This window comes from Tubulanus polymorphus, chromosome 5, assembly GCF_964204645.1.
Source record: "Tubulanus polymorphus chromosome 5, tnTubPoly1.2, whole genome shotgun sequence".
Taxonomy (NCBI): Eukaryota; Metazoa; Nemertea; class Palaeonemertea; order Tubulaniformes; family Tubulanidae; genus Tubulanus; species Tubulanus polymorphus.
Genome location: NC_134029.1, coordinates 5,255,022 through 5,277,172, shown reverse-complemented (window position 1 = coordinate 5,277,172; position 22,151 = coordinate 5,255,022). Strand labels below are relative to the sequence as shown.

Here is a 22,151-nt window from a genome sequence, read left to right as displayed (position 1 = left end):
TACCGGCATCAAGGACTTTATCTCCTTAATGGCGGATTGGAAAGAGACTGCTGTTGCATTAACCTGTTTAAGCAAGGTGACTGCTGCATCAAGCAGGTGCTGGCACGCCTGATCGGGGTTCGACGGGCAACCTGGCGGCCGAAAGTTGTTGACGGATACACTAGCAATGACGATGAATATATATGCATCCAACGCGAGGCAGCGTTGTCAATTTTCCCTTGGTATGTAAATAACACCCAATAATCCGTTCTCAATACGACCCCCGTCTTTCTCACCAGCACCTACCATTCCACAGCAGAATGGGCAGAATAATAATAGCCACTGTGCCGTCATCATACCACCATCATTAGCGATAACAGTAAACTTGCTTTGTTCTCAACGACCGAGTATGAATTAATGACCTGAGTTTATCAACAAAATCCGATATGTTTTGCAACTAAGATATCCATTCGAACAAAAAGGAACAAAAGGAAAATTTTATACTGTATATATTCTACTTTCAAACGTGACAACCATCATGGTAAATAAACTGATAATCGATGTCGAATCCAGACTAACGGCGTATCATCTAACCAAAATAAATCAAAATTCATAGACACAAAACCAATCCGAATCAAATAGTTTTGATTCTATCAAAAATAACTCAATGTATCTTTATCGCTTTAGCTGCTCTTCCTTTTTTGGTTTTAATTACCGAAGAATTCACCTTCGGTAAAAATGCGAGGAAATCTTCAAGTTCTCGACCTCCCTGAAAAATATGATTTAATAGAAAAAGACCATAAAGATATACAGCCGTTTAGCGGTGATCAAATCTTAAGTCGTGAAAAAAACAGATGTGCTATTTCAATGGTTATCCCTTTTTGAACTGGTGTTTACAATATTAAGAGTAATACTTACGTTATAGACTTGCGGGTGCGATTTAGATCCAACTGGTACGAAATAGATAGTTGGAAACCTATTATACAAAAAGTTCGGAGAGATTTCGATCAGTCGTTGTTTTCGAAACAACCATACCGGTACCGGTACCTGTATGTTATTCGGGTAATTCGTAGAATAACTGTGGTAATTAACGGTAAGCTGTTGTCACAATAATGGACAGTCACAGTAATTGAAAATAAGTTATGTCTGTTATAGCATTGCCATCATATAGCCAGTATATTTTGGCAGATGCCTGGAATCGAAATATGAACGATAAAATTTCTACATACTGGTGGACATGGTATGGCAGTGGTACGTCATTGGCTGTTGCATCAAATTTTGCGATCACTATGCTCTTCTCATCCTTGAACTGAATAATACGTTTAAACGTAAATTTACGCATTATTCACATCAATGATATGCGAAAACTACATACGAAGTTTATTTATGGTTTCAACTCACGGTTTCGCCTAGTTCGTTAAATTTAGGTTCCAGACTTTTACAGTGTCCGCACCAAGGAGCGTAAAATTCTATGAGCACATCTTTAGTTGGGTCGTTGACTATTTCATTGAAAGTTATCGCAACCACTTTCTAGAAAAGATTATCATCTCAAAACCTAAGTACGCAGTTTGAATTAATTTCAAACATGAATTGAAATACATTCTAATGTAAGTGCCAATATGCTGAATAAAGTAAAATCTTCATATTTCTAATATCATTTTACCTTTACTGGACCATCGTTGTGTTTTGGTACCGATTCTGACTTAATGTAAGGCTCCAGATTGCCGTCCAGAAAATTCTGCACAAATCTCTCCAAGGTTTCCACACTGGATAAAAGTAAATTACGTTGCACGTTTAGCTCTTTTCTAGAGAAAATCGACAAAAATCGAGTGGCATATATCGGTCAAGGTCATAAAGATTTGAAAAATTAGACGAACTCAAATTCTTCAGCCATCACGAAATTTTGACCGTCATTATTCGTTGCGATGGCGTTTACACTTGATTCGACTAAGCCATAATCATCCAACATCTTCGAATATTCGCCACTTCTTGAGACGGCAAAATTCACATTCTTCCCTATGAACTTTTTCGCCACTCTTAGCACCCTATTTTGTAAACGAACAAAAACAATGTATATCATGTGTATTCAGATGATCTGTTGATTTACGTCCATATAACTTTTAGCATCAATCCAAATTCTAAATCATGAAAATCGGTAATTTATGATCATTCAGTTTGGATTGAATTGATATTATTAGAATTGCTCATATCAATGTGCAGATAACAGATTTCGAATTTCGAGGTACCTGTTTCTCCAATACCTTGAACCTTTGGGATTTCGTTTGTAATCGATCTCATAGTAAACGACGACCAGCGGGGTTTTGAAATATTTCTGATTATTATAATCCCTTATTCCACAAAGACCGAATATATTGTTTTTTATAAACTGCAAAATATCTCCGGATTTGTAGACGACTTCCGAATCTTCGGACTTACTCCTCCAGAACTCCGGGCGGTATAAGACTATTTCACTAAAAAAAAACCATCACAATCATTATTGTAACTGTGTGACGATTTACAAGCATATATGGGGAGATACAATATCACATTTGTATTAATATGATGTGGCTTTATTTTCATAGGAAGCTGATGTTAACAGGACTGCTTTGAAGTATATTCATTAGCTGCGATCTGACCCAAAAAGGCATCATTCAGATGAAAGCAGCCATTTCATATGCTACTATTGGGTTCCCATCCCCGTTATTAGATTTCTTTTTCTAAGAAAAACATCGAAAAATTCCGAAAGGATGACCGTCAAATATGGAGGTCTTAACGATCTTTGACTTGTTTAAAAGGGCAACCTCATTAGGAAGGCAGCCCCCCGAGACCACCCCCAAATTGCCGTGACAAAGCGAAGTGAGTCACTTCACACGCGCCGAAATAATTTCACCTGTGCGAAAATTTGGCTCGGGCCTGTTTGGACCAAATACATTCATTCGTGGTGTCCATGCTGTAGGCGCCCGAACACATCGTGGATTTGCTCTTTGTTCTAATGAATACTCTTTGACATTCGTCGATGTTATTCAGACACTCATTTATCACCTAAAGGTTTTTGAGATATACGCAACATGGAACTGTGCCCATTATCCACAAAAAAACTTACTCATTATGTTTGAGTCCCGCGTTGATATCTTTGTTGCTTGAATAAGCGAATGTGAACACTCCATTAAATTCATTAACTGCTTTGCGAAACTTCTCCCGAAGGTCGGCGTCATCATTTTCAAAGAAACCTGTTAACAATATGAAAAAGGATTGAAGTAGACAGATTTCCGGGTGATATCTCTATATTAACCGGTGTGACAGAACGCTCTACACAGATTTTGACTTGTCATCGATACAATCTTGGTCTTACCAATAACCATCGGTTTCTCAGCTTCTTCGAGGACGCGAGTAGCGTGGGTTATATCTTTTAAGTGTTTTACAGGGGAAGCCTTCTTTTTCATATAACCTACTATGCCATCTAAAAACGAAAAAATATATATCGGGTATGTCATTAGTTTATCGCCAACTAACAAAGAAGACATTTGTATCCTGCAGAATACGTACCTGAGTCTCGGGGGCCATCATATTTTATTGCCAGCTTGCCAGATTCGAATATTCGCAGATCAGGATACCCAGGCACCCCATACTTTGAACAAGTTTCCTTGCCACTTTCTGTGCAGTCAACCTAGAAATAGATTACTCAAGGAGTCAAAATTAGTGCACGCTTCAATGTTTAGACCATTAACTTTATGAAGAGACCAACCTTGAATAATCTTATAGGAGGATCATTCGTACGAAGCTTAGTGGCAGCTGTTTCATATTCTGGGGCCAGTCTCTTACAGTGTCCGCACCTTCAAACAAGTCAAAAGGATTAATAATCGTATTTAAACATAGAAATGATTTTATATCACATTTTTATATTCCAACATATATGGATGCAATTGGAATACGTAAACCTCAAAAACCTCAACAACATAATTGAAACAAGGATTCTATGTTAACAGCGTGCATTATACTGGCCGCACTTACCAAGGAGCAAAAAAATCAACCAGAGCCAAGTCATATTCTTTAATCCTGCTTGCAAAGTCAGAATCCGTTAAGTCTATGACATCGGAAGCACCAGTAAGCACCACAGCAACAGATATCAGAAGGAATGTAAGCATTTTGACCGTCGAGATAAGCACAGGCGAGAGAACAAGCTGAGATTCAATAAGTTCAACGCAATTGTTCGCATAAATACGATCTACAACAAACGAGGCAAGGCCCCTATTGGCCAAAGGGAAAATAAAACGCATTACGTGGAATCGTAAACGTTCCTGTTCAAAAGTGCTATTAATAACGACCAGTACTGGCAAATTGACTCTAAGTCACAATAGGAGGTTTTCTTTGTAGAAACTGAGCGCTTCTTTCATGATTATCGTAGAGTCCATAGATATGTTCTCATTGGAAATAGAGTGATTTTCCCGGTAGCCGGTAGCACTTATGAAACCCAACAATCGTGCCTTATTGATGTTTTTAGACCTCGCACTTGGACGTTAGTTAATTTTACAAAATATAATTCTTTTTGGCCTGGCAGGCGTCACCAATGCAAAAATCAAATTGATCAAAGTCAGCCGCATTTTCTTTCTGATCGTCTCAGGTTTGGTAAAGAAAAATTTTAAAATAGTAATGTGGTCGTCTTTAGTTCCAAATTGTCTTCGTTATCCTCTGCAACTTTGTAACACTAGTTTGAAATAACATTTGACATATATCATAAAACTGGTGTTACCCAGTTGTGTTACCCAGTTATTGAATAGTTATGGTATGTATAGTGTTTATACGGTATACTGACTTCAGTCTGTTATAAGTGTGAATCATTCAGTGTTTATACTTGACTTACCCCTATAAACTGTACCTATATAAATATCTGTTTACTGACCACAGTGAGTCCCAGCCACAGTACTTTAATAAATGTACGTGCTTTGTAATATTATACGTCTGGTGTCGTCGTTAGTTTTATGGGTTTTAGTTCGACCCTGGAGCTTGGATCCGAAAAAGAATTGGGTATTTCGGCCCTGGAGTTTCATCCGTAACACTGGACGTAGGCAAAACTTCGAAGATCGTCTATTACTTCGTTTTTGCACTTTCGACTTAGTCAGGAAAAGGAATGTAAAATCAGAAGAAATGTGAGCATTTATTTCGTCCAGACAAGAACAAGTTCAATAGTTCGACGTTGTTGTTCGCTTAAATTCGATCTACAACATGTTATGGGAAGGCCTCTAATGGACAAAGGAACAATAAAACCGACGTGTGTATATGATATTGTAAACGCGCTAGTTCAAATGTATCCTGTAGAAAGGTTGATCCACGTTCAAAAATCTCGAAAGGATCAGGGAGTAAAGACCTTCTGCAGCGATAACCGGACGATTTAGGAGGGGGGGGGGTGGAAGCGGCCTACGCCCATTATTATTTTTGCTGAGATAGGTTTAAAAAAAGACAACAGTGTGGATTTTGTCTTCAGATGCCTGGAAATCGCATATACGGCATCCTGTATTTCAAAATTTTCTGGGGGAAGGCCCCCATCGGGATTCGAACCTACGAACCTACGGTGCTCATAAGATCGGGCTTCGGGTTTTTGTTCGCTAGGATGATATTTAGCTCCAAGAAAAGAGGAATCATTCGGAGTATTTTTGGCAAATTTAGATACACATATTATTGTAACTCGATTAAAACAGTTAAATCGTAATCGTTTGTTTAATGATATTTTTTGTTTGTTCGACAACAACGACTATTTCATGTTTTATCAATGATAGTTAGCTTCGTCACAAATCTTCCGTGTCAGCGATATACGCTGGAGTGTTCCTAATGTTTCGTTGGATAGAGTTCGCTCGTTCTAACTCGAATGAAATAATGTGTGGTATACGAGTCTGTGGTAGATAGTTACAGTTCTGCGGCGTCACGGCTTGGCTTTTTGCGTCGGCATCTTCGTGCCACGATTCTGGACTCGGAAGCATCAAATCCGTTCTTCGCTTTATTATCGGTCGGACGTCAGTAATATCACTTTCCGCTGAGAGGTCGGTCGTCATGCTGAGACTTTTCCAGGAATAGTCTCGCGAATGCTCGCACAAATTCGCCGTCGTGCTCACGTGACGTACGAGCGTGATTTCGCCGTTCTTTTTGAGGACTCGTTCGCGCTCGTAACACAGGGTAAAGCCTCGGTACACCTGCAGCAATACGACCAACGTGTTCTTACACGTGAAAAATATATTCATATAACTCAACACTTTAAACTTAACGATAAGCAAAAGTCTCAAGACGAGAAATGGCAGCCCTTGCTTTAACACCGTAGTAGCTATCGCCAATATCTCGAAATGCATCCGAGTTACTGTAAAAAAAGCTACTGATATTCCCATTTCAGTTGATATTGTCGATCTTTATAATGTGGTTGATATGCTTCGTCTTGACAATAACTGATGTATTACCAAATGAACCTGATAGCTGGGGTTATGGAGCACGAACTGATACTAGATTATCGGTGATTACGCAATTTTCAATTGTCAATTTTCCTTTGGTATGTAAATAACACCCAACAATCCGTTCTCAATACGACCTCCGTCTTTCTCACCAGAACCTACCATTCCACAGCAGAATGGGAAGAATAATAATAGCCACTGTGCCGTCATCATACCACCATCATTAGCGATAACTGTAAACTTGCTTTGTTCTCAACGACCGAGTATGAATTAATGACCTGAGTTTATCAACAAAATCCGATATGTTTTGCAACTAAGATATCCATTAGAACAAAAAGGAACAAAAGGAAAATTCTATACTGTATATATTCTACTTTCAAACGTGACAACCATCATGGTAAATTAACTGATAATCGATGTCGAATCCAGACTAACGGCGTATCATCTAACCAAAATAAATCAAAATTCATAGACACAAAACCAATCCGAATCAAATAGTTTTGATTCTATCAAAAATAACTCAATGTATCAATATATATCAATATATCAATCATTAGCATTACCTCACATACAATACTGTAATATCGTCGGGGCTAACAACTACCCCTCTAGACTAAATAATCTCTATACCCTACAGAAAAAGCTACGCGCATAATAAATAAGAAACATTACCTAGAACATTCAGGACCATTATTCAAATCTACGAAACAACTCACAATATTCGATATCAATAATCAACAAGTTCTACACTTCATGTTTAAATCTATAAATGACCTACTTCCCAAGCGATAAAATAATTTATTTACAAAGTTAAACACAACCACAATACACGTCGATGTAAGGAATTAGATGTAACTTTCACAAAGCATAATTATAGGCAATTTACAATAATCCACAATGGCCCAAAACTCTGGAACTCTGTGCAGAAAAATCTGAAATTATGTCATTCTATCTCGTCGTTTGGAAATACTGTAAAAAATCATCTCATTTCCCAATTTGTTTAGATGAAATTATGTACTTCTAATTGATCAATCTAATATACTGAATATCCTGGAATTATCATATTTTCTATGTTGAATGTTTTTGTCATGTAAGTTGTATGTATGAATGGGGCGTGAATGTGAGTGTGTGGGCGACTGATAAGTTTATTGTAACTTCACTTGTCGTCCAACGTCCTATTTTACAATATTTTGTACTAATTGCTACTACTTTATAGTGTTATTTAATTCTTAAATAAAACATTATTATCTTTATCGCTATAGCGGCGCTTCCTTTTTTGGTTTTAATTACCCAAAGAATTCATCTTCCTTAAAAATGCGAGGAAATCTTCAAGTTCACGACCTCCCTGAAAAAACATTTAATAGAAAAAGACCATAAAGATATACAGCCGTTTAGCGGTGATCAAATCTTAAGTCGTGAAAAAACAGATATTGCAATGGTTATCCCTTTTTGAACTGGTGTTTACAATATTAAGAGTAATACTCACGTTATAGACTTGCGGGTGCGATTTAGATCCAACTGGTACGAAATAGATAGTTGGAAACCTATTATACAAAAAGTTCGGAGAGATTTCGATCAGTCGTTGTTTTCGAAACAGCCATACCGGTACCGGTACCTGTATGTTATTCGGGTAATTCGGAGAATAACTGTGATAATTAACGGTAAGCTGTTGTCACAATAATGGACAGTCACAGTAATTGAAAATAAGTTATGTCTGTTTTTTAACACTGCCATCATATAGCCAGTATATTTTAGCAGATGCCTGGAAATATGAACGATAAAATTTCTACATACTGGTGGACATGGTATGGCAGTGGTACGTCATTGGTTGTTGCATCAAATCTTGCGATCACTATGCTCTTCTCATCCTTTAACTGAATAATACGTTTAAACGTAATTTCACGCATTTTTCACATAAATAATATGTGAAAACTACATACGAAGTTTATTTATGGTTTCAACTCACGGTTTCGCCTAGTTCGTTATATTTAGGTTCTAGACGTTTACAGTGTCCGCACCAAGGAGCGTAAAATTCTATGAGCACATCTTTAGTTGGGTCGTTGACTATTTTATTGAAAGTTATAGCAACCACTTCCTAGAAAAGATTATCATATAAAACCTAAGTACGCAGTTTGAATTAATATCAAACATGAATTGAAATACGTTCTAATGTAAGTGCCACATATGCTGAATAAAGTAAAATATTCATATTTCGAATGTCATTTTACCTTTACTGGACCATCGTTGTGTTCTGGTACCGGGTCGGACTTCATGTAAGGCTCCAGATTGCCGTCCAGAAAATTCTGCACAAATCTCTCCAAGGTTTCCTCACTGGATAAAAGTAAATTACGTTGCACGTTTAGCTCTTTTCTAGAGAAAATCGACAAAAATCGAGTGGCATATATCGGTCAAGGTCATAAAGATTTGAAAAATTAGACGAACTCAAATTCTTCAGCCATCACGAAATTTTGACCGTCATTATTCGTTGCGATGGCGTTTACACTTGATCCGACTAAGCCATAATCATCCAACATCCTCGAATATTCGCCACGTTTTGAGACGGCAAAATTCACATTCTTCCCTATGAACTTTTTCGCCAATTTTAGCACGCTATTTTGTAAACGAACAAAAACAATGTATATCATGTGTATTAAGCTGATCTGTTGATTTACGTCCATGTAACTTATAACTTTTAGCAACAAATCCAAATTCTAAATGATGAAAATCGGTAATTTATGATCATTCAGTTTGTATTGAATTGATATCATTAGAATTTCTCATATCAACAGATTTCGAATTTCGAGGTACCTGTCTCTACAATGCTTTGATCCTTTGGGATTTCGTTTGAAATCGATCTCATAGTAAACGACGACCAGCGGGGTTTTGAAATATTTCTGATTATTATAATCCCTTATTCCACAAAGACCGAATATATTGTTTTTTATAAACTGCAAAATATCTCCGGATTTGTAGACAACTTCCGAATCTTCGTACTTATTCTTCCAGAATCTCGGGCGGTATAAAACTATTTCACTAAAAAAAACCATCACAATCATTATTGTAACTTTGTGACGATATACAAGCATACATGGGGGATACAATATCACACAGAAAAAAAACAGTAATGTATAGATTACACAACTACCTTTCACGGCATTTGTATTGATACGATATGACTTTACTTTCATAGGAAGTTTTGACAAAATCAACTTATTGCTGATGTTAACAGGACTGCTTTGAAGTATATTCATTAGCTGCGATCTGACCCAAAAAGGCATCATTCAGATGAAAGCAGCCATTTCATATGCTACTATTGGGTTCCCATCCCCGTTATTAGATTTCTCTTTCTAAGAAAAACATCGAAAAATTCCGAAAGGATGACCGTCAAATATGGAGGTCTTAACGATCTTTGACTTGTTGAAAAGGACAACCTCATTAGGAAGGCAGCCCCCCGAGACCACCCCCAAATTGCCGTGACAAAGCGAAGTGAGTCACTTCACACGCGCCGAAATAATTTCACCTGTGCGAAAATTTGGCTCGCGCCTGTTCGGACCAAATACATTCATTCGTGGTGTCCATGCTGTGGGCGCCCGAACACATCGTGGATTTGATCAAATGATTCACAATATACGTCGTAAATGTCTTCTAGAGACGGGATTAACAAGCCCGCACAGACGAGTCTAGGGCGCAATGTAGTCTACTGAAAATCAGTCACTTGTTTAGACTGGTTTTTAAACGTAGCCGAACCGGAATATGAAAATTTACCACGCGGTTAGAGATACGTCCATGCTTTCAGCTAACCGACAAAGCGGCGATAGACACAACCGAGATGACGGTGTATTGAAACATTTCGTCATCTCTCATCGCACTTAACCAAAAATCTAAATAGTTAAATTTTGTTTCAACGACAATAGCCTTTAATCCCAGTAAACTAAAACCTAGTTTGTTCTAATGAATACGCTTTGACAATCGTCGATGTTATTCAGACACTCATTTATCCCCTAGAGGTTTTTGAGATATACGCAACATGAAACTGTGCCCATATACCCACAAAAAAACTACTTACTCATTATGTTTGAGTCCCGCGTTGATATCTTTGTTGCTTGAATAAGCGAATGTGAACATTCCATTAAATTCATTAACTGCTTTGCGAAACTTCTCCCGAAGGTCGGCGTCATCCTTTTCAAAGAAACCTGTTAACAATATGAAAAAGGATTGAAGTAGACAGATTTCCGGGTGATATCTCTATATTAACCGGTATGACAAAACGCTCTAGACAGATTCTGACTTGTCATCGATACAATCTTGGTCTTACCAATAACCATCGGTTTCTCAGCAGCTTTGAGGACGAGAGTAGCGTGGTCTAGATCTTTTAAGTGTTTTACAGGGGAAGCCTTCTTTTTCATATAAGTTACTATGCCGCCTAAAAACAAAAAAAATATATATCGGGTATATCATTAGTTTATCGCCAACTAACAAAGAAGACATTTGTATCCTGCAGAATACGTACTTGAGTCTCGGGGGCCATCATATTTCATTCGCAGCTTGCCATATTCGAATATTCGCAGATCAGGATACCCAGACACGCCATACTTTGAACAAGTTTCCTTGCCACTTTCTGTGCAGTCAACCTAGAAATAGATTACTCAAGGAGTCAAAATTAGTGCACGCTTCAATGTTTAGACCATTAACTTTATGAAGAGACCAACCTTGAATAATCTTATAGGAGGATCATTCTTAAGAATCGTAATGGCAGCTGATTCATATTCTGGAGCCAGTCTCTTACATTGTCCGCACCTTCAAACAAGTCAAAAGGATTGATAATCGTATTTAAACATAGAAATGATTTTATATCACATTTAATATTCCAACAGATACAGATGCAATTGGAATACGTAAACCTCAAAAACCTCAACAATATAATTGAAACAAGGATTCAATGTTAACAGCGTGCATTATACTGGCCGCACTTACCAAGGAGCAAAAAAATCAACCAGAGCCAAGTCATATTCTTTAATCCTGCTTGCAAAGTCAGAATCCGTTAAGTCTATGCCATCGGAAGCACCAGTAAGCACCACAGCAACAGATATCAGAAGGAATGTAAGCATTTTGACCGTCGAGATAAGCACAGGCGAGAGAACAAGCTGAGATACAATAAGTTCAACGCAATTGTTCGCTTTAATACGATCTACAACAAACGAGGCAAGGCCCCTATTGGCCAAAGGGGGACAATAAAACGCATTACGTGGAATTGTAAAAGTTCCTGTTCAGAAGTGCTATTTATAACGACCAGTACTGGGAAATTGACTTTAAGTCACAATAGGGGGTTTTCTTTGTAGAAACTTAGCGCTTCTTTCATGATTATCGTAGAGTCCATAGATATGTACTCATTGGAAATAGAGTGATTTCCCCGTGATAACCGGTAGCACTTATGAAACCCAACAATCGCGCCTTATTGATGTTTTAAGACCTCGCACTTGGACGTTAGTTAATTTTACAAAATATAGTTTTTTTTGGCCTGGCAGGCGTCACAAATGCAATAGTCAAATTGATCAGAGTCAGCAGCATTTTCTTTCAGATTGTCTCAGGTTTGGTAAAGAAAAATTCTAAGATAGTAATGTGTTCGTCTTTAGTTTCAAATTGTCTCCGTTATCCTCTGCAACTTGGTTACACTAGTTTGAAATAACATTTGACATATATCATAAAACTGGACGTAGGCAAAACTCTTCGTTTTTGCACTTTCGACTAAGTCTGTTAAAAGGAATGTAAGAAATGTGAGCATTTCGACTGTTCAGACAAGAGCAAGCTGAGATTCAATAGTTCGACGTTGTTGTTCGCTTAAATTCGATCTACAACATGTTATGGAATGGCATCTAATGGACAAAGGAACAATAAAAACGACGTGTGTATATGATATTGTAAACGCCCTAGTTCAAATCTTTCCTGTAGAAAGGTTGATCCACGTTCAAAAATCTCGAAAGGATCAGGGAGTAAAGACCTTCTGCCGCGATAACCGGTCGATTTAGGAGGGGGGGGGGGTTGGAAGCGGCCTACGCCCCCTTATTTTTGCTGAGATAGGTTTAAAAAAAGACAACAGTGTGGATTTTGTCTTCAGATGCCTGGAAATCGCATATACGGCATCCTGTATTTCAAAATTTTCTGGGGGAAGGCACCCATCGGGATTCGAACCTACGAACCTACGGTGCTCATAAGATCGGGCTTCGGGTTTTTGTTCGCTAGGATGATATTTAGCTCCAAGAAAAGAGGAATCATTCGGAGTATTTTTGGCAAATTTAGATACATATATTATTGTAACTCGATTAAAACAGTTTACATAATCGTAATCGTTTGTTTAATGATATTTTTTGTTTGTTCGACAACAACGACTATTTCATGTTTTATCAATGATAGTTAGCTTCGTCACAAATCTTCCGTGTCAGCGATATACGCTGGAGTGTTCCTAATGTTTCGTTGGATAGAGTTCGCTCGTTCTAACTCGTATGAAATGCTGGGTGGTATACGAGTCTGTGGTAGATAGTTACAGTTCTGCGGCGTCACGGCTTGGCTTTTTGCGTCGGCATCTTCGTGCCACGATTCTGGACTCGGAAGCATCAAATCCGTTCTTCGCTTTATTATCGGTCGGACGTCAGTAATATCAGTTTCCGGTGAGAGGTCGGTCGTCATGCTGAGACTTTTCCAGGAATAGTCTCGCGAATGCTCGCACAAATTCGCCGTCGTGCTCACGTGACGTACGAGCGTGATTTCGCCGTTCTTTTTGAGGACTCGTTCGCGCTCGTAACACAGGGTAAAGCCTCGGTACACCTGCAGCAATACGACCAACGTGTTCTTACACGTGAAAAATATATTCATATAACTCAACACTTTAAATTTAACGATGAGCAAAAGTCTCAAGACGAGAAATGGCAGATCTTGCATTAACACCGTAGTAGCTATCGCCCATATCTCCGTCTCGCAACAGAAACAACAGTGGTCGTGATGCCATTTCCGCTTCCGTTTACTGCGTTTTCTAGTCGAAGTGACGACCAACGAAAATTGCAACACGCTCAACGACCAACATCCAAGAATCGCCATGGTTAGAATTATATTCGTTTGGACAATATCCTCTTTAAACGCCTCAAACAACTCTAATATATCGGCCGCCATTCCTATATAAACCAGTAGTAGTTGAGATAGCTGATCACGTGTGATTTTACCCTTGGGTAACAGCCATCTTCCAATAATTAGTATCAGTAGCAGGAGCTGTTCGAGAACCTTCGCCCAACCTTCCGGGGAAAACATAATCGGAATGATCAACTGAAATACATTAGAATTAAGAATATGTACCATCAGTTTGCTTTTCTAAATTGATAGCGTTTTATTCATTTACTACTCCCAGTCTCGAGTGAAAAGGAGTGTATCATGTACTCAATCAAACCCATCCTTATCCTTTATTTTTCATTTTATTTCATCGTATATATCTCAATATTCCCCCAACTGAACTTTTATCTTTTTTCTTTTAAATCTTTCATCTCTTATTGACGTTTATTACAACTTGCTTTCCATTAGTATACTTAAATACTATCTACTTGGGGCTGATTAAGACCTGTCGTCAAATGAAGAAATAAGCCAATCTACGCAGATTTGTAGCCTCGCACTTGGGAAAGCGAACATCTTAGTGGATTCTTATCACGAAATCTCGCCATCCTGAATCCCGATAGTAGGGTTATCTGATTATGTTTTTCTTCCCCATCGAACAGGCGATTTCTGTATTCATATGTCGATACTTTTGTAAAGAAATGGATGCTTTTACTGCCCAAATAGACATATACAATGCGATACCAGAATATTTAAGTAGACTGTTACACACATTTTGTGGCTGTATGTATCGGGCTACCTCGCATTAGCGTTATCAGTTATCAATACAGTTCGTGATCTGGAAAGGTAGCAATACATTTTCTTCGAAAGCATTCAAAGTAAGATCTAAAATCAATTTTGTTTTGATATCAATTAAGCAATGCAGACTTGTAATTACGATTAGTCTTTCGGTTATGGTCAATGCTCTTATTTGAGAACCTTTATATCGCGTTCTCGAATACTCTTCGACATTATTCTAATCTAGAAGTGGTCATTCTTTATCAGAACATTGTGTCTTAATCATTCTAACATAATCATACTTCTCCATTATCTACCAAATTGAATAGCCAACCCGGCCCCTCGAGCGTTGTTACACAGTAAAACTGTTTAATGGTTTTGTACTCACTCCTTCGAGGACTAAGTATTTATCGTGGTGTTCTTCTTCATGGAACCCGTTCAGCGTAGTCGCGTCTTTACCGTCGGTTGTCGGTGTAGAGTCGGTGAAATTTTTCGTCATGTTTGTATGCGTAACCCGTTTCTCCAGAAGGTCCAACTCTATGAACCACGTCGATGGAATGACGCTACATAGATACAAAAACACACTCGGACAAAACCTGAAAATATATCAAATAATAAAATTCAGTCAGATTTCTTTGAGTTTAGCAACACTCAGTGATTAATTACTGATCTGAATCGTTTAGATATTGAACGATCTTGATAAACGAAATGCGAAGTCAATTTTGACGCGCGTAAAACGTCAACGACTAATGAACCACAATGACGACGAAGATTGATAGTTTGGTTTATAATAAGTCGTATTAGAAATTTAAGCGCTTGGTTACGACAATTTTCTTCGCAAAATTATCTCGGGAAGATGGAATTACATCAGCTGGATCCATAAGATTTCCTCCTATTTCGATATTTCTCAACCGAAGATCGCAATTTACGTATAAATGCTAGCCGAACCCCTGTAGTCTTGGTCAACGACTTCCACTCTTTCATCTATAATTGATATTTACAACTTTGTTTGTGTTCGTTTACGTATTTACTTAGGGCTAATTTATATCTGTCATCAAATACATAAACGAGCCGCGAAATCGGTCCACGCGGAATTGTAGCCTCGCACTTGGACGGCAAAAAAATCCGCAAAATGTACAGTTTTATTTGCTCTGGCAGACGCCACCAATGCAATTGTCGAATCCCCAGGGCTCTGCACGAAGAGATAACCTATCTTCTAGGCTATTGACGTGTCTTTTATTTACACTCATTCGGGTCGGTTTTCGTCTTGACGACTTTATTTCGATCGAAGGCAATCACATGCTATATCGTCGACCACATTTTTTTCCGTATCAGGTTTTGCAAATCTACATTCGTATAATCGCGTGTAATTAATTGTGAAAGTCACAAATGACTTTGCTATTATTCGCGATACATTGCGAATGTTTACCTCTTCACAAACGACATTGCTTAATTACTTCTTCGCATGCAAACGAAAGCTCGTATAGAAAGACGAGTATCGGAGTTAAATTGAACAGTTTTCGAGAGAAGGATTTCGTTTTGCTTGTTGTTCAAAACACTATGATTGCACTTTGCATTTAAAGCACAACCTATTTTGTATTCTATCTATGCACGGATGAAGCACTTTCTTACGCTTCATTTTGTCGACTATGCAAGTTATGATGTTGTTGTGTTCATTAAGAATCAAGAAGTGATTTTCGTATCGAGAAAAAAGCACGAGTGAATATCGGCCCAACAGCACGGATTGTAACCGGTAACCACGAGCGTGCATTGATTTGCATAAAACAGAAATACCGCTCGATGTCCGTAATAACGATGGACGTATAAACTAGAGTTTCTAGTTTATAAGTTTATACGTCTATGATATAACTGTATATGTTTTACCCCGTACACACCAGCACAAAAAACCAAAATGAGATAGAAGCTTTAGTAGTCGAATAAAACACTCTAATCTGTGTAAACTGTTGAAAATGTCCCGCAATTCAAATTTTATACGATAGAATTCATTGAAACGAAACCAGAACGTTTTGGCTCTTGACTAACAGCCATCATCAGGTGCAATTAGAAATAAAAGCTTTAGTTTTGCATTAAAAAGAATAAACAGAACGTTCCAAATCAAGTTATTTTTTTATTTTCGCATTTTTAATTAATATAATAATGAAATCGATTCCAGACGCGAACATGATATTAGATCCAGGCTGCGTAAATCCCTTGACACGTTGAATTAACTCGCTATTGAATAAGACCGCTGCAAATCATAGATACGAGTTGGATTGAAGAGTAAAGAATGAAAGGCGTTAGTTTTAACTTGGCACGTTATAGTTATTACGGGTAATAATATAAACATGCCCTGACTGTATAACAACGAATGCTTCATCATCGCTGCGAGTGTCAGGGCGATTCAGAGATTAACGCCGAATACAATTCCTTACGTCGCGGTTCTTGTGTCTGCGTAATAAAATCTGATGAATTACTTTCATATCCCGCATGGACAGTTGTATGAGGAATCACCAGTTCGCAGACAAAAACGATTATCCGTGGGCAAGCAGCCGAAAAGAAATAAATCTACCGATGACTAGTGAATTCCTTATTTATTACGATGGACTACATCTTGTTGATTGTCGACAACTCTGTGGAAAACAAATGATAGGAGTTGTGGAGTCCTCTATTTTCTATTTCAAGCTGTTTTTCAGTGATGGTGCATCTCCCAAAATTCGACCCAAACGATGCCACTTGGCATACTAACAACTTATAGATGCGTGTAGTTTGGGAGTAGGGGAGGATGACTTATGACTTGGCCAGTATAAAACGGCCATTAATGTCAATGGATTAATTTTCACACTCGAAACCGTTGGGTTTAAAGCTTCGACATTCTGGGAGGCATTTTCCTTGTTATTCCTGACAAAACTCTGATTTTACCATCCCTTTGACCATAGTAGATTATCAGTGGAATACCCTGGTAAATGCGAGTCGTTCGTTTTTATGAATGAAATTTTGTCCAAAGCAAAATGCCAATCGCCGAAGGAACGAAATGCATATTACAATTATGGAAAGTCTGTACTCCATTTCTTGAGAGGCAATCAAATATTCAGACATGAAGCGAGTAAATATACTATACGCGCTGTATTGGTAGAGTAGATTGTCACGAGAGTGATATTTCTCAATTCGAAAAACAACACAGTCGCCTCAGATATTGACAAGATTTATTTTCAAGTAGTTTTGATCGAAGTGAAAACGAATCTTCGCGGTTCGGTACCGGTATATAAAAAAGTAAAAATGAGCCTAAAAATGTAGGAAAAAGCGAACAAAACTGAATGACCAAATCATTATAGATTCGTTTTACAATCGAATCTATATGGTTTTCTCATTGGTGTGGAATAAGCGAAGGCGTACTACAACTGAAAACTACCAACTAATTATGTTCTAGATTCTGATCGTAATCGTGCTTATTGAATTTCTGTGGTATTGAGCTCTCATTAATGAATAAGTAATAAGCTTCCTACGCGGTTTTCGATTATTGTTTAAACTTCTATTTTGAAGTTGCCTTTCTATAGATACGTTATAGTAAAAGTATATACAACGCTGAAGGATTCGGCACATTCGTTGAATCAATGGCTTTTACTTTCGCTGGTTGTAAAAGTATGGGCCTGATAATGTAATGTTTAAGCATTGATATAGTATTGTAATTAAATGGTGCCGTCGAGAAGAGATGCTTCACGGTGGAGAGGAATACGAAAAACTGTGTTAACCGCCTGTGCAATCAGAAAACGCGTACGAGTTGGGACGCTGTTTTGTACACATCTTGATGGCAAATCACGGTACTACGACGCCTTTGGGAAACATTACAGTTTTCAGAGACATTCAATCATCCTATAACATTTTCACTTTTCCATCTTTAATATCTCCAGTGTTGACACGAGAAGAGCGTGCAGACGTCGTATTGAGAATGAATTTTGTGAATTCAATAGTCAAAACATTGGAGTCTCCAATGTTTTGACATGAATTGACTAGAGCGCGGAGGCATCGTATTGAAAAATGGATTTAGAATTTTGTGAATTTAAAAATCCATACGGTTAACAACGAGAAATCTAGCGGTAGGTATACAGACTATTTAGATTAAAAAAAACTACACCGTTGGAATCGGCTTAAAATAGTATCGTAGCCTAAATATCATCGTTAAACATATCGTAAAGGATCATATTTGTAAAAGATAAAATGTTATGAAAAGGTAACCATGATGATGTCGTAGCAAACTATCAAAATCTAAAATATCTGCTAGGATAATTAATTACCCCAATATGATGCGGTGCAATCTTGGTTTACGTCCTTTCCACAATTTTTCGACGATATTCAAGAGGCTGAGTTGATTGTTTGACGAGTCAGTGTGTCGCACGAGGAGTTGATGTCAAATTGATCACGTTAGTCAACAAGTTTCCAAAACGGGAAATATTGGCTCTCACAATATTTGCCAATGCAACGAAAGAAACCCTTTCGTATACGAGAAAATATCGAAACAATATTGGGTAGATTTGTACTTAAGTACAGTGATTAAATTCCCGCCTTTGAGAGGCATTTTTTATATTTGAGTATCGCAAATAAGATAGACAAGGGGGCAAAATTAATATAAAAAAATCTAATATGCTATTCCGGTAAGTGGCCATCACAACGATGTATATCTGATACAGAAAAAAAAACAATAATCGCTCGAATTATTGGCAAGTTGTGCTTTTAATAGGAAATACCTATTTGCACTATATTCACTGAACCAAGATCAAGTAAATAAAAACTATATCATCATCAAATATTTATATCTATATCATTAAATATTTTCTTACGATTATGTTACTTCTGTTGTAGAAACGTTCGTCTGTTTCTAACAAACACGATCAAATATGATATTTTTCGTTAGGCTGAACATGATATGAGGAAGATCGAAAAATTACTTTGGAAGAAACTTTCAAGCGGTGTACGCAGTTCTCTTGAATGAAAACCTTAAAGCTTGGCGGATATTTCAAATCTTACGGATTCAAGTATTTTCTACAACGATAGCAGAATCGAAGCAATTTCAACCTAAACAATTCGCTATCATTCAACGATATCAAGTTGTTGTGTTGTGATGTTTCGACTCCGACAGTCAAGTTCTGTATATCTACTGGTCGCTCTTTTTATCTCGTTTCCTAAACCATAAAACTACTGGAACAATTTAAACGAATTTGAAATCTTTCTAAGCTTTCGGACGGCCGTGTTTAGTTCTACATACTTACCATTTCCACTCGCCGTTTTTCTTGTACCTCAACGTGAAATAGGTTTCGGCAAGTAAGACAACAAGAGGCGTCAGCAACAGAAAATGCATCTGATTATGATTTCTAGCATGAACTCTGAACATACATACTACAGCGTGTAAGATGAACAAAACACGCGCTAAAATAGCTTTCGCTATTATCATGTTGTAACCCATCTTCTTATGGAAGAGGTGAGAAATTTCGCCAAGTTTTTGACCAAGTCCGATATAGATCCGAGTTCGTTTTCATGCAGACGTTTGACCGATTGTACACGAATGAGGATTCTCGACTGTTCCGAATCTCCTGAAAGTGCTTGTATTCTCCGCGAATTCTACAGGCGCCGTATCGACGAATTACCCGCTTGCGCGAGGTTCACCGAAGCATTTCGTTCAGAATTCTGACTCGACCGGCATCGAATACGTAGTGCGCCTTTATTCATTCAAACTGCATCCGCCTTCGTATTCAATTTTCCATATTTCATTGATGTATGATCTTTTTACGTATTCGAATATTCCAGAAACTTCCGCCCGTTACGGTGTGGTTAACTAAATCACCAGGAAACCTTTGAGCCGATGTATAAAGCATTCCCGCGCGGGTCTGCCGTCTCTGCAGAGAGCGATGCTAGCGTGCCACTGATCACCAGACGCGACGACGGCAACTACTTATTTCTATTAATCGTTGTTGTTTTCACGCTGATTTTCCGCAAATAGCCGTCTCTACTGACTACACACAACAAACGACCGATCTGATGCAAAAACTTCGGGCACTTATACTATCAATACATGTAGGGGAAATTGAACAAATATAACTAGCTCTTTAGCTAGCGAATTATGAAATAAACAGAAATAACTTTGGTGACGGCTCGAAAAACATTGATCCCCATGCCAAACAGCTTTCACAAACCTGCCTGTCATGGTGGCCAGTATGTAAATATTGAACTATTCCAATATGATGGGTTTCCTGTCTAGGTTAGTTTCTTATCGAAAAACTACAAAAATGATTTAGCTAGTCGCAGTTCCTTATTTTATATTGATCAAGCACTTTCAGCGTTTCGTTCATAGAAAACATGAAGCAAACCTACTGACCGATGAACAAAATATATCTTTGGCCGAAGTCAACACGCGCTAAACGGTACACTGTCTGGTCGTACTGATTGAACTATAATTGCGAGCGATGTTTCGTAGGAGATAAATTGGATTATAGCTTGACGTAGACCAGGCAATTTTCGAGGAGAGAACATAAAAAGTTCATCCTAACGTGCCAGTGGCAGACAGCGTCTCGATGAATCAACCGCGGTAAACTACCGTGGAGGCAAAAATTTATCCTCGCTTGCCAGAGATAGATCATGTATTATTTTAGAACAGTATCTATATGATAGGTATACAGTAATATACCCGAAATTTTGAAAATATCATAAAGGTCTTTGAATCATTATCCGAAATTACATCGAATTATCATTCATATTTTGCTATTCATAATTGGGAGTGGGGAGGCGATACTCGGTGGTTCATCGGGTGAAAAGAAGTAAATTCTGGTCCACCGTAACGGGATAATATTTTCAATTACGACTATCAAATTACATCGTTATAATCATTAATTGTTATGATACATCGTAATTATCTGTTTTTCATTTTGCGATGAGGAGGAATAATGTTTACGGTGATATTTTCGTGATATATCAACGGTCTACTTCATACTGGCGCTGTTACGCTGTATTCGCTCATGAAAAATGCAAATAACAGCCTAACTTTCATTGATACTATACTAACTGATATTCAAGAGTGATGTCTGAAAACTATGCCAGCGCAGCCAGCACGCGCGCATATGAAAATTGCTAATTAACTTAATGCACAGTTTTTCTTCAACTAAAATATTTTCGTTTTTCGGATGTAATGAACTATTGCACAATGCTATTGAACTTCTATCTCATATTGATTGTTCTTGACGAGCAGCTCATCTGCGAATCGAAGGCCAATCTCGTGAGAAAAATATATGATCCACCGATTTCTATGTTGACGCGCATATTATTTCTGGTTTACCCAGAACGATGTATAGCACGGGCACTGGTTAGGTGTGTCAGGGATGCACCACCGTAGAAACCCAACTCTTTACTGTTCGACACAAAAATACACGACTCTATTTTTGCAAAACAATAGGGCAGAAATCTGCACCAGTTACAGAAATGTTATAACAAGAAAACCTAGCTTGAAAGTGTTATTGCCGCCTTGAAAAATAACACATATTGCTTAATATTGTCGAGAATATTTAGTCTGATATAAATCATATAACATTATGGATCAATAAAGTTATTTTGGATTTGAGTATATTGATTTTTGAATTGAACTGACCGGCAACCAGTCTATACCCGATTTATTGATGTCGTAGTGCACACCCTCTCAAAAATGAAATAAGAGTCATGAAATATATATACATGTATATATAATTGCAGAATAAACGCCAAAATTCACAAGTGCTATTATTATTATTATTTTGAAACGCCAATACTATGACGTAGTGGAAATCGACTCACACAGAACCCTATATATAACGCATAATAGATACCAATGTATATAAACATGAAACG

The 22,151-nt window shown here is 37.8% G+C and overlaps 2 protein-coding genes across 2 annotated transcripts; both read right to left on the bottom strand.

Annotated features, from left to right (window-relative positions):
* Positions 1-496: 496 nt before the first annotated feature.
* LOC141905466 (protein disulfide-isomerase A4-like) lies at positions 497-11,534 on the bottom strand. The gene is made up of 25 exons (XM_074794333.1): positions 11,388-11,534; positions 11,123-11,210; positions 10,924-11,044; positions 10,729-10,836; positions 10,480-10,606; positions 9,222-9,446; positions 8,856-9,023; positions 8,642-8,744; positions 8,380-8,508; positions 8,208-8,287; positions 7,900-7,957; positions 7,704-7,758; positions 5,885-6,223; positions 3,991-4,204; positions 3,725-3,812; positions 3,526-3,646; positions 3,332-3,439; positions 3,083-3,209; positions 2,226-2,450; positions 1,857-2,024; positions 1,643-1,745; positions 1,381-1,509; positions 1,209-1,288; positions 898-955; positions 497-748 (listed from the first exon to the last, which is right to left on the bottom strand). Exons 1-25 carry the CDS (start codon positions 11,519-11,521, stop codon positions 644-646), a joined length of 3,261 nt encoding a protein of 1,086 aa, XP_074650434.1. The 5' UTR covers positions 11,522-11,534; the 3' UTR covers positions 497-643.
* Positions 11,535-12,833: 1,299 nt separating this feature from the next.
* On the bottom strand, positions 12,834-20,167 carry LOC141905465 (transmembrane protein 26-like). The gene is made up of 3 exons (XM_074794332.1): positions 19,550-20,167; positions 14,674-14,881; positions 12,834-13,727 (listed from the first exon to the last, which is right to left on the bottom strand). The coding sequence occupies exons 1-3, from the start codon at positions 19,741-19,743 to the stop codon at positions 12,834-12,836; spliced, it is 1,296 nt and encodes a 431-aa protein (XP_074650433.1). The 5' UTR covers positions 19,744-20,167.
* Positions 20,168-22,151: the final 1,984 nt, after the last annotated feature.

Bases quoted from the DNA above. Each gene is read 5' to 3' on its own strand.
- LOC141905466 (XM_074794333.1), bottom strand. From the start codon at position 11,521: ATGCTTACATTCCTTCTGATATCTGTTGCTGTGGTGCTTACTGGTGCT. The intron at 11,211-11,387 runs GTAAGTGCGGCC...ACTTGTTTGAAG, and splicing joins GTTGATTTTTTTGCTCCTTG to GTGCGGACAATGTAAGAGAC. The intron at 8,745-8,855 runs GTTCGTCTAATT...ACTTTTATCCAG, and splicing joins GTGATGGCTGAAGAATTTGA to TGAGGAAACCTTGGAGAGAT.
- LOC141905465 (XM_074794332.1), bottom strand. From the start codon at position 19,743: ATGGGTTACAACATGATAATAGCGAAAGCTATTTTAGCGCGTGTTTTG. The intron at 14,882-19,549 runs GTAAGTATGTAG...ATATATTTTCAG, and splicing joins AAAAACGGCGAGTGGAAATG to GTTTTGTCCGAGTGTGTTTT. The intron at 13,728-14,673 runs GTGAGTACAAAA...AATGTATTTCAG, and splicing joins AATACTTAGTCCTCGAAGGA to TTGATCATTCCGATTATGTT.